Source organism: Nannospalax galili, unplaced genomic scaffold (genome assembly GCF_000622305.1).
Source record: "Nannospalax galili isolate Female #2095 unplaced genomic scaffold, S.galili_v1.0 scaffold371, whole genome shotgun sequence".
Classification (NCBI taxonomy): Eukaryota; Metazoa; Chordata; class Mammalia; order Rodentia; family Spalacidae; genus Nannospalax; species Nannospalax galili.
Genome location: NW_008331606.1, coordinates 2,777,729 through 2,799,764, shown reverse-complemented (window position 1 = coordinate 2,799,764; position 22,036 = coordinate 2,777,729). Strand labels below are relative to the sequence as shown.

Here is a 22,036-nt window from a genome sequence, read left to right as displayed (position 1 = left end):
TTCTTTATTACTTCTAAAATTGTAATATGTATATAAGAACTGTATATACAAGCTATAATATATAACGCATATAATCATTACATTCTGATTTTGTTTTATTGAGTTGATTTATCAGTTAAAATTTTTTCTAATTTTAAATAAATTTAGATAGGAAATGGTTGTGAGGTTGTAAAATATCCAAGATCGCTTTCTCTCAAATGTTCAAATGTTTTCTCATATATATGCATATATGAGAGTATGTTCTTTCTATTGTTTCTGAATTTCATACATAAATATAATGTGTTTTGACCAAATCTACCATCCATTCCCTTCCTTCCAACTCGTTTTAATCACCTTCTGCCATTTTTCCTCCTAAGTCCATGTACTCTTTTTAAAATTTTTTATTGAATTTTTGTGTATTTCATACATAAAGTCATCTTTATATCCCCTTCCCCTTTCCCCTTTGTCATGACCCCATAGCCCCCCCCCGAGTTTATACATTCTGAATAGGCCTTTGTATTAAGGCCTATTACATAAAGTTAGTATTCCAAGATGTCCTAAGCCAATTATTGAGCTCACTTAGTGCATGAGTGGGTGCAGGATTGTATTAGTTACTCTTCTGTTGCTGTGATAGAAACACCATGACCAAGGGAACTTATAAAAGGAAAAGTTTATTTAGCTTACAGGTCCAAAGGGGCAAGAGTCCATCATGGAGGGGAGGCTTGGTGGCAGAGGTGGCTGGAATAGGAGCAGAAGCCAAGCTTTCAATCTTCAAGCAGGCACAGGAAACAGATCGCGAGTCGAGATCTGGCAAAGCTTAAGAATGCTCTAAGCCTGCCTCCAGTGACATGCTTCCTCCAACATGGCCATACCTTCTAAGACCTCCCAAAACAGTGCCGCTACCTGGGGACAAAATGTCCAAATACTTGGAGCCTATGGGGGACATTCTTATTCAAATCACCACAAGGGTCGTCCACTGGAGCATGGGCAGCCTGTCAGGGGCCGCATCCTAAGATGACTGACTCTCTTTCCCTTAGCAGCCACCAATTTTCTCTTCAACTAACAGTGAGAAATAAATATTCCTTATATTTTACTAGACATTTGAGCCATTTACAACTCAATTGAAAATACAACGTCCATATCACCCCTAAATATTTAAATGCAATGTCTATTCCCAACAACAAAGAATTTGTTCATTTTTAAATCTGCCCTAAAATATGACCCACCTCTTTGTTTTTAAAAATAATTTTTCTTTATTCTTGAGAATTTCCATCCATTTAAAATATGACACATCTCTTTAAAAGTATTTTGCTTAATTGGAAACTTTTTTATCACAGCACAAGAATGGGGAAAAAAGAACATCACCAGTAATTATCCATTACATAAAAAATAAAAAACATGACCATTTTGTAGGTTTTCTTTGAAGATTTTTCTAAGACACCTTTATTCAGTGTTACCTTACTTTAAAGACATTGTAACAGTCCTCAACTGGGTCATAAATTTTTTTACATTTTTTTCAATGTCTATTTTTTTGAATTTTTGTGCAGTTCATACAAAAAATCTTAGTCATATTCATACCCCCTCCCCCATCCACAACTCCCATAGCTTCCCATCAGGATTTCGTGCATTCTATCATATAATTAAGATCTATAAAATCAAATTTGTGTACCTAGATGTCCCTCAATGTGAGCCCACCCACTGGAATCTAGTCTCTTTCTTAAAGAACAACTCTCTCACCCAGCTATCTAATTGGACATAAAATACTTTTTTATTGAGCTTTTAAAATTTCACACAACATTTCCCACTCAAATCCAGGCTCCCCTACCCTATCCATGCCTCCCCCTACCCCAGCCCTCACGAAATCCTGTGCACTCTGGCATACATGTGTCCTATGCATTCAGGTGTTTATACCCAAATGTCCTTCAGTGTGAATGCTTCCACGGGAGTCCAGTCAGTCCATCCACTGGTCATATGTAAGTCATACTCTCCCTTGGCCAGCAGCAATCAGTCTCAAATAGCTCTTAATCTAGTTCTGGACCACCACCTATTTCTCACCTCCCCTTTGGAGGGCCCTTTGGGCCCTTGTTGAATTGAGCTGACATGGGTCATATGTTCGATGCCATCGCAACCACAGATTCACATGAGCAAGTGTCCAGTGGCTTGGAAGCCTCCACCTCCCTGTGTTCATGAACCCATCTTGGCTCTTACAATCTTTTCGCCTCATCTTCCACTATGGTCCTTGAGCCATGGGTGGGTGATAGTTCATTATTTACAGGAGAAAAAAATATTTACGCTTCTTCATTTAGAGTTAAAACACAGCAACAGTTTTGTCCTCCATCTCATCTGTCTCTTGCTCTTCCTCCCCCTAACACTTTGTGGACTCAGTGCTCTCTTGCTTCATCCTATCTCACTTCCTTCCTAATTTCATCTTTACTCACTTATTTGAAAAAACAGATATTGAGCAGCTATAACACAAGTTTCTGAATCAGAAGTCCTAAGTCCAAATTGGGGCTGTCTCTGTGACTAACCGGTGTGGTCTTGGAAAATTTGTTTAACCTCTCTGAACCTCTGTTTTCTCATTTTCAAGAGAAGACAAAAATGGATTCTAACAGTGAGCAAAAGGTCTTCAAACAATTGCACTGCTGGCTTTATTGTAATTGCTATACACAATTGTTATGAAGATAATGGAAAATGTATATAAAATGTTTAACATGGGCCTGGTCATTGGTGAGCTTTTACTAAATACTTGCTGTTATTAGAGCTATTTCTGTATTAGGCACAGAAGATATATGGATGACTGTCACTCTCTCCACTCTTGGAGAACTAAGCATGTAGTATTTACAACTGCCAGATTAGGTGAACCCTACTTCAGACTTCAGTTCATAAGTGACCCTAACTATAGGGCTTTCAGTGATCCTCCTCAGCTGGAAAGAATTTGATTACCCTTTACTAAGCTCCCATGACCACCTCATTCTGTTTTTCTTATCAAACTTTAGTACATTGCATTTTGTATTTTTATTTATTTAAACCTCTTTACTCATTTCCAGAAGAGCAGTACATTTATAAATCTTTTAGGTGCCAATGTATTCACAGAAGGTGTTTAAACTTATTTGTCGTTCCTTCTATTCTTTCATGATCTTATTCCACTAACTACTTGATAGTTCCTTATTTATGGTGGCTCCATAAAGGCTGGTGAAATAAATGAGCAAAAAAGTTCATCATTTTAAATACAAGAAAACGTATGTTTATTAAGTATGTTATATATTTCAAAAATAAAACAATTTTTCAGTTTCCTTAAAAGTCATAAGAATAAATGGTCAGTTCATTTTGAGTCTCTGCTACGTTCTACTTGGTAACTTTTTGGCGCCATCTTGCAGCTATTTCAAGTGGGATTCTTTCATGGCATACATATTTTTAAAATATTGTCATGCTGTGCCCAGGATAGTTACAGAACTTCCACTGCGAGTGCTCCCTGTTGAAATCCAGGGTTATTAATAATGGCAAGTCATTTGGATACTTTAATTAGTGTCCAGCACTATTTCCATTAGTTAATATGTATTTTTAACATCATAGTGCCTAACGGCAATTGTACTGTAGATTTCCTCGGCATTGCAATTTCCCCACTGCTTCCCTAAGTTTTTCGAGCTTATTAAAAACATTACAAAGAAAATTTCTGTAGATAAAGGTCATATAGTTAATCAAAAGGATGTTTAATGCCTTGGCCAAAACTTTTCCTCAACTGCTTTTCAAATATGTAGTTGGGAGGCTGAAGAGATGGCTCAATGGTTAAGAGCACTGGCTGTTCTTACAGAGGACCTGGGTTCAATTCCCAGCACCCATACGGTGGCTAATAATCGTCTGTAACTCCACTTCCAGGGGAATCCAACACCTTCTTCTGACCTCCATGGGTGTTGCATGACACAAATGCACTTACACAAATGCAAGCAATACATTCATACTCATAAAATAAAAATAATAAATAAAATATTTTTAATAAATATGTAGTTGGAATTCCCTAACTTTTCTGTTACATTCTTCCCTTTTCTTCTGTACTTGCTCACTGGATTTCTAATTAAGGGATTCAAGGAAAGGAATAATGATGTTGCCATCCAAAAAGCTCTTCAGCATCATGCACACCCAATGCAATCCCTGATGCCACTAAATCATGTAAATCATAGTTTGCAACAAAAGTTAATTATGTTTCTTTAGTAACAGAACTGAATATCTCCTTATATTAAAGCATCAGAAAATATATATGTGCTGACACTGAAAATATTAATTGACTAATAGGTGAGGTTTTTCTATTTTGTTTACTGATATAGCCACAAAACAGGAAACAAAAGCAGCTGTGCAATACATATTATTTTGCAAATGTACAAGTGAATAAATTCTATTTGCCTAAGATCTGACAGTATACCAAAACACACTGAGCACTAAAGATTATTTTAATTGTTCTAATTTTTATTAGGCAAGTCCCATCAGGTGCCTGTATGAATATTCCATAACTAATCTGAGTATTTCTGAGAATTCATATGAGAATATGATAAAATCACCTTTTGAATTTGCATCTACAGTAACTACTTTTGTTTCTCTTCTCCCTATATACTGTTTCCCATCTAAACTGTCTTTCTACAAACCCCATTAAAAGTTATCTGCTATGATACATTGAAGTCTAAAACCCTGGCTTTAATATCATCAGAACTCTGGGAAAGACCAGCATCTTCATACATGGGTGTTTAGTTATGTCAAAATCTAATTGTAACCTGCTCCATCCCCAGCTTTTGTTTTCATTTGAAACAGAAACCTGAACTATGAGTGGCCTGAATTAGAGGGACAGGTGGACTGTCAGCTTAGAAAGTGGCCTCTGAGTCCTGTCCCTAAGGATCTGTGCCCAGGATAGCATAACTAACATCAGGATGAGTATTAAGAACTAGAGAGGTTGTTTTCTCCTTGGTTAGAAGCCCTGATCTTGGACCTAGATCATGGACTGGCTATTAAAATTGGCACAAGAATGGAATTTCACTTAGAAAATGCTATATGGCACATATGTTCCATAATAACTTGGCTTTAGCCCATATCTGTAGCCTCATTTCCAGGCATTCTCTAGGCACACCACACAGCACCATACTTTTGAAAGACATGAGTTATATGGTAGCATGTCACAGAGACATCAAGTGGATAAGAAATATGTTTTGGAGCATGGGAATTCATAGATGCCTTTCTCATGTTCAATGGTAGGGATCCTTGAGTCTGGGGTATTTGAATGAAGTGCTGTCTTAAGTGTTGCCAATCAGAATAAAATGCTTTTTCCTTTATGCTCCCATTGTGTCTTGTTTTAGTCTTTCAAGGCCTATTATGCCCTGCATTATATTATGCTTCACAGTGAATATGGACTTATCTTTCACAGGATCATAAGATTTTGGATTTTCCTTTTGCTGTTCTGGATGACTGTGTGAGGGCCTCACAGATGCTGATCACACACTAACACAAGGAGCTATATCCCTAAACCTGGCTCGTGATTTTGAACACTGCATTTATTTTCCCATATTTCTACAATACTTGGGCATAAAGAGGCTGAATTCATTTTTAGTTGCTCAAAAAGAAAGATCATGTTGTGGGACCTGTGTGGGAATCTATTCAGATTTCCCCCTCCACATCAATGACTTACCTCCACTCCCACTAATAGAAATCCCAGTTACCACTGTAAAGAGATACATGAAAACATGATTAGATTGTGGCAAATAGAGTTCTATATTCAGACTTAGCTCACAGCTATTGAATACTTATTTGACTGATGAGGAGATGGAGACTCAAATAACTTTCAGTGGCTTGCCAAATGTCACACGATTACACAGCTAGTAAACAGCTCTGCCAAGACTGAAATTCAAGTCCTCTGACACAAAGTCAAAATCTCTTTCCACAAATGCTAGAACATTTAGGTGGCTCTGCTCACTCTCTGCTTTATAATTCTAATGCTCCTAGTCGTTTCATTGAAATATTCTTTACATTTTAGTTAAACAAAAGCTAAATACTATGAACATATAAGGCTTATTTTATGTGCATGTTTGTTTCCATGTCTATTTATTTGTGTGACCAGATTTATTTTGTATTTTTCTATATTTGTACATTCAGGTATTTAGTATAATTATGTTTTGTGTGTGCACTAATATTTTTTTACTTATACACTTATGTATTTTTAAATTTTACATATGGGGTTGTGAAGTTCTTTTCCCTGATACTATTTGAAGGAACATATCAGTTGATTAGATATTAATTCTCTACAGAATTTCTTAGGATTTTAGCTTAAAATGAGTCTTGCAATTCAACTAAAAGCCCTCAGCTCTTGAGCTTCTAGCATGAAAGACAGATAATACAGCTGTGGGTAGAATCCAATTTCTAAGCTCCAAGCCAACAGAATCTCCAAATAAAACAATAGTAAAAGAAGAAAATACCAACTACCTAAACTTAAGAAAGAGTGGTGTAAAGAAGTTTAGGAGCAAGCAAGCATTGTGATGCCAAAAAGGAACAAAGAACCTCTCTGGGCTTCCATAGAGAAGCAGCAAAAGGAATTCAGAGGAAGAGCCAACATGCAGGAACTGACACTTGTCACTGTGACAGGGATGCAAGGCCACTGGACATTTTTGAAAGCAAACAGCTAAACAGTTGAAAAGTCATCAAAAAAGACTACAAGAGAGTGATGAATGAGAAATAAAACTTACCATGACAGAGGAGATCTGCCAAATAAATATCACAGAAGAGACAATTAGTACAAATGAAGATGACATTGAGCACTGGTTTAAAAAAGAAAAACTTTAAGCTAATAGCTCTTCTTAGTTCAAGAAGAGGGTTAAAATCTTGAAAATGCTTCAAAGAACTACATTGTTCTAGTATCTGGAATCCCTGAAGTGTGGACAGTGAGTATAGCCTTGAAATCACCATTAAGAAAACTTTTAAAATGCCCCAAACTAAATGCAGATCTTAACTTCTACCTACCTCTCTAACAAAAACTAAGGCACACAATTGTACAATCCTTAAATTTCAAATAAAAAATAAATCATTTTGAAGTCTGTTCAGAAAAAAAATGGAGGGGTTTTCAATCGGAAAAGTATAGGGCTGACATCTGACTATGTCACAGTAACAGTGACAGAGACACCGAGTAGAAAATTCTCCTCCTGAACTTCCTGGGTCTGAAATCCCAAGTGAACAATTCAGCCAAGCCAACTTTCCAATTTGATGATGAGAGAAGAAGCTTTCACAATCAAGGTGACTTGAAGGCATTTGTCAGTAAAACTCCCAAACCAATGGCTTTTCTGAAAGCAGTTGAAGCCCAAGAAAAAGGGGCACCAGGAGTTAACTGCCAAAATTCACTTGTAAAGTCATATATTTTAATAGAATTTTAGACCTTTTTAATGACTAGTATTTTTGCTAAGGTGATTAGGGAGAAATAAAGTAAAAACGTAACATTGCACAGAATTGTTATTATTCTGTATTTGGACCTATATCAATGCACACACATATGCATACATATGTATACATGGGTGTATATATGTAATATAGTACATGGGAAGAGAAGAACAATTAAAAAATAGGAAGGGATAGAAGAGCAATAATGAAAAGGAGGATGTGAATATAGAAGGATAAAGCAAAATAATTCATAGTGGAAATTCTTTTTCTACCATCTGTTAAGGAAACATGTGGCATATACCTGTAATACCAGCACTTGGGATACTAAGGCAGGAGGATCCTTAGCAGGTTCAATTCCAACCTGCATAGCAAGATCCTGGAGAGGGAGAGAGGGAGGGAAGGAAAGAGAGACAGAGAGAGAAGATGGGAGGGGAGAGAAGAGAAGAGGAGGGGGAAGGGAGAGGAGGAGAGGGGAGGGGAGGAGAAAAGAGGGGAGGAGAGGGGAAGGAAGGGGAAGGAAGGAGAAGAGAGATAACATGTTCGTATTCTGGAGAACAAAGCAAAGAGAATGAGAAGCTATGCAGGGAGCATGAAATGATTGTCTATGGAGTGGTCATTTAGGAACAGATTGTAAACAGTGGGTTATGTTGCAATGATGTGTTCTTAAACTGCTAATCTCTGTTGCTCTTGAAATTTAGATCTTTACTTAACTTTAATGATATAATTGGTTAATCATACAATAAAAGGGATAAAAAGAATGCAATTGTTGACTTCTATACTTTCCTTTGGACAAGTGATTAGAAGCAAATAGAAAAGCTCAGTCATGTATTCCTAAGTGCTGTGCCCCCTCTTAGTCTCTTGCCACCCCCATGAAAATGTCTATAATTTTGACACACTGGATGCAAGGCTGACTCTGAAGCATAAAAAAGCTTTCCTGGCATGAGTACTTCCAAGCATCCTACCTGTGTTAGACACAGCTCCTAGATCCCTTCCTGCCTGCCTGCCTGCATGCATGCATGCCTGAAATGGGGCTGAAGCTGCCTCTTTGCCTTCTGGATGACCAACTTCAACCAGGCTAGGAAAAGCAGCAACTGAAACACTTCCCTGTCCATTCATTCTCAAAGTCTTCCTTCATTTTATACATCTACCTCTGTATCACTGCCATCAGCCCCACCAATATACTCTGATATACATTTTCCCTCAGATAAACAAAAAGGGATTAGGCAACACAGGGAAATTACCTTGTGGGCAATGGGTGGCTGATAAAACAAAACGTTGTGGCCTGTGAGATTGGAACACAACCAAATCTCATTTAGCACCCATTAAACCTTAAGCTAAGTTCACCCATGTAATGACATTGTGTACTCACTTGGTGACAGGCATCCAGAGACTGATCATGCAAGCCTCTGTCTAATGTCTTATAGTTTGCAGTGAGGCTCTGGATTAAATAAATTTCAGTTTGGGGGTCATCACTTGGATTGGATTTATTCTAGGTGGTTTCATACATAATCCTGAAAACACCCTCAGTTATAGCTTCTGGAGATGACTTTGTGCCTTAACATCCTAACATTCTTTTGCAAGTCTTCCCATTGGCAAATCCTGCCATCAAATCTGGTTTGACTGCCGAAGCCTACCCTTTCGGATTAAGTCAGCTTGCTGTTCTAGAACACTATGTACTTAGTTCCACCTGAAGGCTTCATCTACCTCATACTTCCTCTCCAGTACAGCAAAAGATGATGGATCTGACTGAAAAGTGGAGGGGTGTGGCTAAAACTCTGTACTGACCTTTGAATGTAAAGAAAATTCCATAGATCTTACATATTCCTCAGAAGACTAACCATTACAATGAAGTAGGGCAGGAGAGGGGTGCGCAACTCTCCTGAGACTATGTAAAAATTATCAACCTTTGTGTGGTAGTTTGGAAAGTTCTTGTTTAAAAGTGAAATTCACTGTACTAAAACATAAACCTTGAAGAAAGTGATTTTCTACCAAATGCTTAAAAAGAGCTCTCAGAGTGAAGTGGAATAGGATGGGGTCAGGACACTGTTTCGTGGTATTTACATCTTCTTTTTTTTCATTTTCTTTTATACTTTTCAAATAACCAGCTTTTATATTTGTACTCTTACATTTTATTTTATTTACCTTGGCTTTAGCTTGTTCTTTTTTTATTGAACTTTTGTGATTTTCATACAATAAAATTTGATGGTATTTAGATCCCCTCTCCTACCCACAACTCCCCTTAATGCCCCCCATCCAATTTAATGTACTCTATATAAATAACCTTCTAACCACAACCCATTTCAAATTATCACTGATGGGTCACTGAATGGAGTGTTGAAATAAGATAGACACATTTGGTTCTCCTGAGTCAGAGTTGGCAAGCTCATGTGCATCTATGAGAAGAGCATTTTGTCCTGTGTGTTTCTCACATTTCAGATACTACATACAAGACAAACTTCTGTTAAAAAGCAACCAACATCTGTTTCCTATTGTCCCCCTCTCTTAGGCTTTTTCTTTCCCTTACCTTCATGTTTCCTTTCTATTTTCCTGGCTCCAGATGTTAGATCAGGATATATGCTCACATATAAGGTGCTAAGATCCTCAAACAAGGGAATGTCGCTTGCTTTTCTGAGTCTGTGTTACTTCACTTAGAATAACAGTTTGTATTCCCACCCATTTATCCACAAATTTCATGCTTCTGTCTTTCTTTACCTCTGAGTAGAACGCCATTGTCTAAATGTACCAGAAACTTCCTGATACAATAGAGTGAGATGCACACAGAAGGCCAAAATTGGTTAAGTTTTTAGAGAATAAGAGGTTGCATAGTACGTGTCCCTGAATAGATCTCCTATACTAAACCTCGCCCACCCATGGCTCAGGGACCATTGCAGAAGTGGGGGCAGAAAGATTGTAAGAGCCAGAGTTGGTGCATGAACACAAGGAAACCGAGGCTTTCAGGCCTCTTGGAACTTACTCATGGACTTGCAGCAATGATGAACACATGCACACAACCCATGCCAACGCAATCAGACAAAAACCCAGCATAGAACAGGGAAAATGGGCAACAGGCCCCAACCCTAGCCAAGGAACTATTGGCAAATGGTTACTGTGTGGTGAGGGAGAATAGCTCTTCTTTAAGGGAGTGATGCTAGATAGGCTGACTAAACTCCAGTGAATGAACTTGAACTGAGGGACATCTGGATGTAAATGTTTGACTGGATAGGACTTAACATATATGACAGAATACCTGAAATCTGGTGTGGGGGTTTATGAGGGACAGGAAGACGGAGGGGGTTTAAATTGGATTAAGATGTATTATATGAAATGCAAAAAACTCAATAAAAGTTTGCCAGTTGAAAAAAAAGCAAACAGTATCAAAAAAATTCTTCAAAATCTTACCCCAGATTTGATACAGAAACACTCTGTAAGTCATCCTGTGGCTGTTTGTGCTTCCCCTCTATCTCTATAAGTTCCCTGACTCCCTACTACTTCTGTGTGAAATCACTTCTCTTTTCTTTTCTCTATACTGACAGCCTCTAGAACTCAATAACTGTCTCTCAAATCTGTTTCATCTTGCCTCTATATGTTATGCTTCCTGCTTCACCATATTTAGTATGTGCTCAGTAGAGTCTGGTGTTTCACAGATGCTTAATAATCCCTAAGAAAGACCTCCCTTCTAGCCCTAGTGCTCAAGGCTCGAGGTCTGGAAGAGGGAAGGGCTATGGATCAGAAATACTTTCCAGCTGTACCACTTCTCAGAGAACAGAGAAGGCGGAAACATCTACACCAACCTACAAGATCTAGGTAAGGCACAGCGAGTGAAAGGGGCCTGACCATTAGAAACAAGATTGGTAATTCTCAAAATGATCCCTGAAACAAGACCTATTTGATATTTGGTAATTTCAGAGTAAAAACCGCAGAGTAAAAGCCAAATCTTCTTAACAATTAAGGCTCTTAAGATTTCCCAGCTTTCACTTGTCTGGCTTTATCCCCAGTTATGTGCCAGGCATCATCCCTTACCTTCTCCTTACACCATATTAACGTCAATTTCTCAAGCATTTTCCTACATAGACACCAGGATTTATAGCCCTTGTAATATGCCTTAATGAAGGTCTGGAGTAGGTGGGGGATCCCAGAGGAGAGAGGCCCATAGCCTGTGCTCGAATTCTCAACTAGGAATTGTCAGGTGAAATAAAAAGGGAGAGGAGCCGGGCATGGTGTCAGACGCCTTTAATCCCAGCACTCAGGAGGCAGAGACAGGTGGATCTCTGTGAGTTCAAGGCCAGCCTGGTCTACATAGTGAGTTCCAGGCCAGCTGGGGCTACAGGGAGACCCTGTCTCGAAAAAGACAAGAAAAAAAAAAGGAGGGAGAGGATGGGCAGGTGCAGGGCTCTGAGGCTGAGGAAGCTGGAGTGCAGCTTTCAGCATATTTGACATTAAAGTGAAGTTTAGCTGAACCTGGGAGTAGTAAGTGGGGTGAAGAGGGAGGCTAGGGACAGACAGTCCCTCCGGCCGGAACTATAGAGGAGGTAGCAGAGCAAATTAGAGGAGTGGCCTCAGGTGATTTGCAGGACAAAGGAATCTCTTAGGAACTCAGAAGGAGCCTAAGAAAATGCAGAGCTCTGTCCCAAAGCTCAGGAGAGAAAGACTGGGTCAGAGCTGGAGTTTCCAGGATGAAGGCTAGAGCTAGAGGCCCCTAGAGAGAATAAGTGGATTGTAGTTTACGAAAAGTGTGTGTGTGTGTGTGTGTGTGTGTGTGTGTGTGTGTGTGAAGACAGTGAGTGTGCAAATACATGTGAGAGACAGTGCATGCATGTATGGTGTAAGAGACAGTCTGTGAAAGCATGTATGTGACAGAGAGACTGTGTGTAAGACAGTGTATATGCATGTATGGAGAGATCGTGTGTGTGTGTGTGTGTGTGAGAGAGAGAGAGAGAGAGAGAGAGAGAGAGAGAGAGAGAGAGACTGTGTTTGTGTTTGTGTCTGTGTCTATGTCTGTGTGTGAAGATTCATAGCACGGAGTCACAGACCTGCTGGATTCCAGTTGGATTCTTGATAGAGAAGGCACAGCAGAGTCAATGTTAAGATACCTCCATTTCACTAGAGTCCAGCCCCCAGAGCCTCTTGGCCTCTGTTGCTGGCTTTATAATACTGGGCCACTTGAGGTTTGTTCAGGGAGGTCGGCCAGAGAATGTTTCTCTTTCTGCAGGCCGCACAGTTCAAAACCTACTGAGGTAGCCTAGAAATGGAGTTTTCGGCATCTCAATTCTCAGCCATAGTCTGAATGAGGGGCTTCTATGGAGCCTGAATAATAACTTCCTTCAAGACTCCATAGTGTCCCAGAGCAAAAGGCGACAGTGAGTGGTATTCTCATCCATGCTACCCAAGAACCTTCTCGGGCTTCCATGGCCAGATGGGGTGATTCTGGGCTCTAAATTCAGGCTATTAGTCCAAGAGCACAAGTTTTGGGACAACGTGTTACCTTCTTTACACATCATTAACAATGAGTTTGGTGATTTTGTGTTACAAAGAGCTTTCCCATCCGCATATTTTTAAATGTTCCAGTTTAGTTTTGTCATTCTAATTGTCTAATGCAAAGATGGCATAAGGTGATGGATGAGAATGCGAGGTTCTCTATACAGTCCACCACGAGTTGAATCCTAGCTCTGCACCTTGCTGGGTGTGTTGACCTTAGGCAGATTGTTTACTAATTCTGTGTTTCAGTTTCCTGGTCTGTAAAATGGGGTTGATAATGATAGATTTCCCTGTGTAGCTGTGAGCATGAAATGGGTACAGACTGCTATATTCAGTGACTGGTATTATCATAGTGTTTAAAAAACTGGTATGGTGTTTCCACTCTGACAGTAATACTCAATACCCTGCTCCAAAATAACATCACACTTGACCAATTCTGACTCCTCAATGTGTTCAAAACCCTTGCTCTCCTTTCCTTTTCTGTTACCACTGCCCTAGTCTAGGCACAAAGTAATAGCAGCCTGCTTGCAGTTCTGGGTTTACAGCCATGCCTGGCTTCTTGGTTGCAATCTTTTCTTTGATTCTCACTCCATCTCTACCACCTCCTACATATTCTCTATCATAAGTTATGCTTGCACTACAGACTCTTTAGGAGGGGAAACGTCATCCTCTCTGAATAGGCAGACTCCAGAACAATGCCTCCCACAAAGAGGTACTTAGCAAACATGTATTGAATTGATGGCTGCCTGCTATGTCCCAGTCCCAAGGTAGTGGTTTACAGGGAGTTTTATTCAATCCTACACAAAACCTTGCATGGTGGTAAGCTGAATTATTATACCCACTTTGCATATAAGAGAATAATTCTCAGGGAGGTTAAGTAATTTGCCTAGAAACATGTATTTATATTTATATGGCTAATAATTGCACAACAATCTGCAGTTTAAAATGCAGAGTAGAATCTAAAAATGCTAGGAAGCCACAAGTGGTGTCACCTGATGTATGAGGCTGTGATATTCAACTGCTACATCAAAAGCTTGGTTTCTTTATTTTTCAGTTTCTTTGTGAAATAAATTGATTTTCATTAGATAATTTGTGATCTCTTATGAAGGAAAATGCACATAAAAATTGACTGTTTCTTATCAATTGGTTGCTATGCTTTAATTTCATGACATATTATATATCAAGATTTGTGGTTAGGATCTCACCCATGTATTATAATTAAAAAAAAATTCATGGGGCCACCAGGATCACTCAGCAGGTAGGAGTACTTTCTGCAAAAACCCAGCAACTTGCATTCGGTCTCCACATCCCACATTGAAACCCAGAAGGGTGGTGAGCATATACATCTCTTAGTACTCACACAGGGAAATGGGAGGTGGAGACAGGAGAAACTGGAGGGCCAGCTAGTCTGGAATACCCTGCACAGAAGCAGAAACAAGAAGAGAGACCCTGCCTCAACAGTGGAAGGCAAGAACAGTATGGAAAGTTGTCCTACATAAAAGGAATGGGGATGTAGGTTAGTTGTAAAGCATTTGTCTAGCATCTTTGAGGCCCTAGGTTTCATCCTCAGCATCCTAAAACCAAACCAAACCAAACCATAAATACCTATATCTCACACACACACACACACACACACACACACTAAAATGAAACTTTAAAAATCTTTCCTAGTCCACAAAATTTATAAAGTGTTGCTCTGTGTTGTCAAAATCACATTGCTCTAAGGCCTTTGAGGGATTTGCAGATTAACAATGGTAGAAGTGGGAGGAGCCACAGTTAGCATTTGTGGAGGACTTAGTGTGTGCCAGACTTGTGGTACTTTGAGATTCACTTGAATTCGCCCACTAAAGCCCTGTAAAGTAAGCTCTGCTGTAGTGCATGCCTCTAAAGCCTGGACTTTTATCCCAAGCTAGAATTTGAAGATGGTGTCCAAGTTTCTTAACCCTCTCCAAGCTTCAGTTTCCTCATCAGTAAAATCCAGATAACGTAGGTTATCACCTTGCATGGATGCTGTGAGGTTAGAAATAATAAATGTGTACTTAGTAGGCATTTCAACCATTGTGGCGACGTTTGTGAATACCTGGGGCATTCAATGAGCACAGGAAGACCCGAGATCTCTTTAAAGATAGTGGGGAGCTGGAGAGGTGAATCTACAGCTTCAGCTGTCTGGAGAGCTGGCCCTCTCCCCTCCAGGATACAGTGACCCAATGAAGCTCTGAGGAAAGGCTGGGGGCAGGGGCCTGAGTCTGGCTTGGGCAACCTCTGCAGGGAGTAGGAAGAGAGGCGGGGAGCTGGGAGGGGCGTAGTAATCACGCTTGTCAGAGGACTGCAGGTGCTAGGCAGGGTTGGTGTAGGTGGGTTCAGGAACCCGGGGAGGGAGGGGAGGAGGTTAGGGCGGGCCGGCAGGCAGGCGTTGGGGAGAGAGGGAGGCGGGGCTCGGAGCCGGAGAGGCTGTCCTTAGACAGCTCTTCTCATGCCGGGCAGTTTGCTGCATCTGAAGGAGCTCACTGGAGAATCTCCAACCTCCGAGCGGGCCTTCAACTACCGTAAGTACCTGCAAATGAGCGCATAGTCCAGTGGCTGAAGATTAATTACTGGCCACAAGATCCTAAACAATAGCCCCGAAAGAGTCCCCCTGCTGTAATTAATTGCCGTATATCAATCTGCTCCCCAGTGTTTTCCCCCACCCCCTTCATCCCTGCCTTTCTCCTTCTGTCCCCAGATCCCAGTCCTGCCTCGCTGATAATCTCTGGGCAGTGTGAATAGCTTTCCTTTCCCTTCTCCAGTCTTCCCTCCAAATTCTCAGCGAAGCATGTACCAGGCACCCTGTGGAGCCCAACCCCTATGATTCCCAGAGCCCTTAAAGCTATGAAGGGGGCTAGCCATTTGGTATTTCGGGTATACCACCCTCAAAAGCACTGCGGCGCTGCCTAACAGTGGAGAAAGTGTTTAGGGTGGAGCACAAGGGGACTGCTTAAAAAAAAAAAAAAAAAAAGCAGACTCCACAGCCTAAGTTGGGGGATGGAAGGGGGGGGGGGGGGTGAAAGGGCAAAATGGGCGTGGCCAATTTTGAACCTGAGGGCAGTTCCCAAGTTCCCTGGGCATAAGATTTATCCTTCTGGCTGAAATGATATGGTACAGTTTCCTTAGTGACTGAGGAGTGGTCAGCCATGCTGAGAATTTTTCAGCTTTCCTGACTCCACTCCAGGCACCAGGAGGCAAGTCACTGATGTGGGGGTCCATGTGGTAAGGCTGAATCCTCAGGTGGCATTTTCTGGGTGCAATTCCAGGTTGAACTCTCTCTGGCAAAGAACCTAGCTTCCCCCAGTAGATTCTGGCCCAATGCCCCAGGCCAACAAAGCAACAGAGTGGCATCCAAGCTTTGGCCTGGCCCTGAGAAGACTGGGGACAAGGGGTTCTAGGAATTCAGATGGGAAGAGCCTCCTTAGGGTCCTATGCCATTTGGATCCCTCCTTTTAAGAATGGAAAAACACACACCTGTTTACATGAAATGTTCACAGCAAGCCTGGGGCTGTACACATATTTTCTCTAATCCAAAACAACAATGCTAGGTAGATATTATTCCCCCATTTAACATACAAGAAACATTCAGAGATGATAAATTATGGATCCTTTGACATAAGGTAAGAAATGAAAAACAGAGATCTGTTCTTCTTGGATCTATCACTGACAACCTGTTGTTTTAAAAATGAATCTTTCCCTCTTCCTGCTCTTGCCCAATGCTAGCATTGCACATTAGAGGCTGATGTTCTAAGATACATTTGGAGAAACAAAGTCAGTCCATTTCTCTCTTGTATGAACTGCCTGTCCCCTACTCTCCTGAGCTAAGATCAAATAACTGGCGCCAGCCAGGACTTCACTCTATGAGTAGAGATTTCATAGAGGAGAAGTAGCTTCACACTGTGAGGATACATCTTCCCGTGGAAAAAAGTCACTCTCAGGGAAAGGGGAGAGAATCGACCTCATGTATATGTAGGACCTGTAGTTTGTAGTGATTTCTGGGAAAATGAAAAGACCTCTCTGAACTCAAATATCTTTGCTACATTTCTTGAAATTCAAGTAATTCCATCTTCATTAGAGGTAGTGAACAAAGATACTTAGAAGATATGGGAAGTTTCTAAGGCGGGGCATGGTGGTGCACAACTTTTATCCTAGCACTTGGGAGGCAGAGGCAGGTGGATCTCTGTGAGTTCAAGGCCAGCCTGGTCTACATAGTGAGTTCCAGGACAGCTGGGGCTACAGGGAGATGGGAGAACCTGTCTCACAAAAAATAGATATGAGAAATTTCTAAAGGTGAATCATTTACACTTTTGTTAAGTGCAAAGAACTCGATTATCCAACACTTAGTCAAGATGGGGTATTGAGATTTGGGGTTAAGAGATAGAGCTGGAGTGGAAGAATTCCATAGGAAAGGTCTTTGTGGGATGAAATGGGAGGGGTGATAGAGGATGAAAATGGGAACAGGGACTGCCTCTGGACATGTGACTAGTACATTTAGAGTGTAGGCCTTGGAATTAAACATGGACTTCAATTTTTGATTGAATAATTTGACTTTCAGCAAATTTTATATCCTCCCTCAGCTCCATTTGCATCAGCAACAAAATGGAAAGGGCAGGAAACTTAATTTACTATGTTGTTGGAGGACTCAGGATTGTGTGTGTGTGTGTGTGTGTGTGTGTGTGATTAAAAGATCTAAAATGCTGATTCTTGGTGTATTCCACTTCTCCCTCTCAATAAGGTTTATTTAGGCTTCTTTTAGGTCACCTTATGTACCTTTGAGATATGAGGGACAGATTAACATGTCAACAAAAATGACATCTTAGATACCAGAAAATGTTTTTTGTCTTTCTGTTTTTGTTTTTTTGAGTGGAGAGATGGGGAAGTGAAGAGAAGGGACAAGGAGAGGAAAACAGCAAGTAGTATCGTAACTCACTAGGTGCCGGTAAGGGAGTGGAATGTCGGGTTATCAAGTGCAGTGTAGTGGTCTCGCCTAAACTTGAATGAGCATAATAGTTACTTGAGTAAGAACATTTCTTCTTTTAGACCCACTACCTCCTAAGGAGCAAACCCATCAAGACTCAGAGCTCACATTCTGCAACAGAAGCCCTACAAACCTGGACAGAGCAAGGGAGGGGGCCACCATGTTTCAGAACTTCACTCTCTTGCTCTTTTGTGTTTGTGAGTACAAAGAAGGGGTGAGAGGCAATTGACCCTGTCAGAAATGCCTTTGTGAGCAGGTGCCTTGGGGAGGTAGAAGAGAATACTGAAGTTGGAGGGCAGGATGGGAAAGAAGAGGTTCTCCTTCACCATTTTCTCTCTTTTCAGGGCTAAGTCTGGGTATGACCTCAGTGGGTAAGTGCCTTCCTGCCTCGTGTATGACCCTTAGCATAAAGGCCTTCAGATACCCAAGAAAGACTGAGCTGCTTAGGAATTAGAGCCCCTTCCATTGTGACTTGGTTTCCCAGGAAATGTGAAGAACATTCGCTCAGATGAGAAAGCAGCTATACTTGTACTTTATTCCACAGCTCATTTCTAGATTCCTTGACCAAATACCCTGGAGTCCCTATCCCATATGAGCCAGCACTTCCACTCCCAGAAGAAGGCATAAGTTGGGATCTGGGTGGGCTAAGGCCAATTCTAATACATGTTGTGGAGCACATTGTGGGAGGAAGAGGGATGACCACTCATATCTTTCTGATCCTTGGGAATGGCAGCAGTGGAATCTCAACCAGAGCTGTGGATAGAGTCCAACTACCCCCAGGCCCCTTGGGAGAACATCACACTTTGGTGCAGAAGCCCCTCTCGGATATCAAGCAAGTTCCTGTTGATGAAGGATGACACACAAATGACCTGGATCCGCCCTTCTTACAAGACCTTCCAAGCGTCATTCTTCTTAGGTGCCCTTACTGAGTCCACTACAGGTCTTTACAGGTGCTGCTACTGGAAAGAGAAAGGCTGGTCAAAGCCCAGTAAAGTTCTAGAGTTAGAAGCACCAGGTGAGATGACAGAGCTAGATACCCAAGAATATTCTCCAGCTCTTATGATTCAAATTTGCCTTCCTAGGGAAGGGTTTCCTAAATTCTTTCATTCATTTATCTCAAATGCATGCATGTGTGCATTCCACAATTAGTAATCAAGTACCCCCTCTGTATAGATAATGCACAATGAGGATGCAGCTCTGGAACACAAGTGGGGAAGGGAAGGGTGGCAAATAAGGGAAACCTCATTTGAAGGAGAGATGTCCTCCTCTCTGGGCAGCGCTGTCCTTGCTCTGCCTCATTCCAGTTCATTTTTCCTTTCCAGGCCAGCTGCCTAAGCCCATCTTCTGGATCCAGGCAGAGACCCCCCCTCTTCCTGGATGTAATGTTAACATCCTCTGTCATGGCTGGCTGCAGGATTTGGTATTCATGCTGTTTAAAGAGGGATACACAGAGCCTGTGGATTACCAAGTCCCAAGTGGGACAGTGGCCATATTCTCCATTGAAAACATGACACCTGAGAATGAAGGGGTTTACATCTGCCGCACTCACATCCAGATGCTCCCTACCCTGTGGTCCGAGCCCAGCAACCCCCTGAAGCTGGTGGTAGCAGGTGGGTGTGGCCATGGCTGCTGGCATCTGACAATTGTTATCCCAGGGATCATGGCTGGTTGAGCAATGATTTCTGATGTAACTTGCCTCAGCCAGTTCTAAGGTCCTGCAAAGTCCATGAGGTAGAGTCATTTGATATATTACTGAAGTAGAAATTAGAATCACACATGCTGCAAGGCATATGTATGGAAGCCAATCCTTTGCCTTGGGTCTGAGCCCAACCAACTGTTCAGTGGCTTCAGATTATTGTAGCTTTATTGTTATTTACTTGTTTAGTATCATTCATTCATTCATTCATTCAACCAATATTTATTGAGCACCTGATATGTGCCAGGCATTGCCAGTGCAGTCTTAAAACTGATACTTAACATTTTAATGTATTTGAAATTATTGTATTTAAGTGTGGTAAATAGAATTAATTATTATTGCCATTGATGAAAAAAAAACAACAAATGACTAAAAGTGTAAGTTTATCTTGTAGAAATGGCATGACAGATTACTTTGTCCCACATCAATAGAGCCAGGAAAGGCAGCACCAAGCTCTTAACACAGAAGCCAGCTCCCCAAAATGTCCAAATGTTAGGCATGTACTCCAGCCCTAATTCCTCTACCCCATGGGCTTGGATGATTCCAGGTGTAATTGTCCACATTTATGTAGTTCCTATCTTGATCCAAATAGACTAGGGAGAAACTGAGTTGCTACAGAAAGTAGCCCTGGTTTCTAGTTTCATCTATGATGCTGCTTCTCTGTGTGATGTTGAGCAAGTCACTTCACCTCTCTGTGCTTTTTTATTTATTTATTTTTTTGCACGCTAACATGGGATAACAGCATCTATCCAACCTATTGTATTATGCCATTCTGTGCCTCAATTTCATGATCTGCAAAATTGGTATAAGAATAATGCCTACCTCACAGGGTTGTTGTGAGGATTTGCCTAAATATGATGCATGTACAGTGCCTGGCATATAAGTTCTCAATAAATGGTAGATAATGCTTTTATTAGTATAGCTTTTTCTTGAGGATCAAAGTACAACGAGACTGCTTGTTTGACCTGTGTGTGTGTGTGTGTGTGTGTGTGTGTGTATGCTTGTTGTACATGTACCCTTCCAGCATAGATTGCACTAACACACACTTCTATTGTTATTTTTCACCAGGATTTCCCAATACTCTGAGTTTTCTGCTGGCAGAGTCTGTACGTTCTTTACCCTCATGCCCCTAGATCCACACGATTGATGACACGCCCAAAATTCCCCAAAGAATATATGACAGAGTTGATCCTTGATAGAGGATGGGTGGATGTAGTATACCTGGACTGAGGTAGGGGTAAGATGAAGTAGCATAGGGCTGAAGTTTGACCTCGTTTTTATAGTACAATCATCTTAGTGGAAACACACATGGAAATGAGGGTGTGCCTCATTACCAAATTTCATTGGCTTACTGGCCACAATCTTATTGGCTTCCTCAGATCTTGGGTTGGAAGTATGGTGTTAAAGTGAGCTTAATGTGTTCAGATGCTCTTGTTAATATTATAGTAAAAATTGTGCTCTACAAAGAAGGTGGAATCAAAGTTGTTCTTAGATGCTCAGGCTATTGGAAGAACTACACCCATCAGTTCAAGGATCTGAGCACATAGGACATTCCAAATGCAGAGATTGCCTTCAGACATGCGTCTACATCTCATGGTGGAGCTGATAGTCTTGTGAGACGAAAGAGGCATACATGAACTTACTCTTGATTACATACTAGAATAGGCAACTATCCAAGGGAAAAGAAGGAAGAAAGCTTAAATATCAATGACCACTTTTGCCCAAAGAAACTAGGAGAATAAAAACAGAATAGGGAAGAACCGACCTAACTCTAACTTCAGGGTCTCTTCCCTTTCTAGGTCTCTACCCCAAACCAACTCTGACAGCCTATCCTGGGCCCATCATGGCACCTGGAGAAAGTCTGAGCCTCAGGTGCCAAGGGCCAATCTATGGAATGACATTTGCTTTAATGAGGCTGGAAGATTTGGAGAAATCTTTTTACCACAAGAAGCCAGTAAAAAATGAGGCATATTTCTACTTCCGGTCTCTGAAGCTCCAAGATACTGGAAACTATCTCTGTTTTTACTATGACGGATCTTACCGGGGTTCACTGTTTAGTGATATCCTGAAAATCTCGGTAACTGGTAAGACAGGGATGTGCAATGGAACACGTTAAGGGTTTTTTAAATTTTTCACTGACTCCCCAACCTCCTAACCATGCAGCTGGGGCTAATGTTGGAGTTAAGGAGCAGAATTTGTGCATCTGAGATCTGAGTTTAAGAAGGGACTTGCAAAGTGCAGAGTAGAGGATGACAAGGAGGAAAATAACCCTAAGTAGAGGGTGGGGAGCAGGAGTTAAACCACTGGCTATTTGTATTTTGTGTCTCATCCCAGACACTTTTCCCAAGACCTCGCTACTTGCTCAGCCAAGCACTGTGGTCCAAATGGGTCAAAACATCAGCCTGAGATGCCGAGGACTAATGGATGGAATAGGATTTGCCTTCTATAAGAAACGAGAAGAAAATCCCCTTCAGGTTTTG

The 22,036-nt window shown here is 41.1% G+C and overlaps 1 protein-coding gene across 1 annotated transcript; it reads left to right on the top strand.

Annotated features, from left to right (window-relative positions):
• The first annotated feature begins 15,331 nt into the window (after positions 1-15,331).
• On the top strand, positions 15,332-19,532 carry LOC108490486 (immunoglobulin superfamily member 1-like). Its single transcript, XM_017796507.1, has 5 exons — positions 15,332-15,404; positions 17,923-18,057; positions 18,205-18,231; positions 18,594-18,875; positions 19,183-19,532. The coding sequence occupies exons 1-5, from the start codon at positions 15,332-15,334 to the stop codon at positions 19,530-19,532; spliced, it is 867 nt and encodes a 288-aa protein (XP_017651996.1).
• Positions 19,533-22,036: the final 2,504 nt, after the last annotated feature.

What these genes read in the sequence shown, in the direction of transcription:
- LOC108490486 (XM_017796507.1), top strand. Translation starts at nt 15,332, where the DNA reads ATGCCGGGCAGTTTGCTGCATCTGAAGGAGCTCACTGGAGAATCTCCA. An exon ending in CGAGCGGGCCTTCAACTACC is followed by an intron (nt 15,405 to 17,922) that starts GTAAGTACCTGC and finishes TTCTTCTTTTAG; the next exon opens with ACCCACTACCTCCTAAGGAG. An exon ending in TCTCTTGCTCTTTTGTGTTT is followed by an intron (nt 18,058 to 18,204) that starts GTGAGTACAAAG and finishes CTCTCTTTTCAG; the next exon opens with GGCTAAGTCTGGGTATGACC.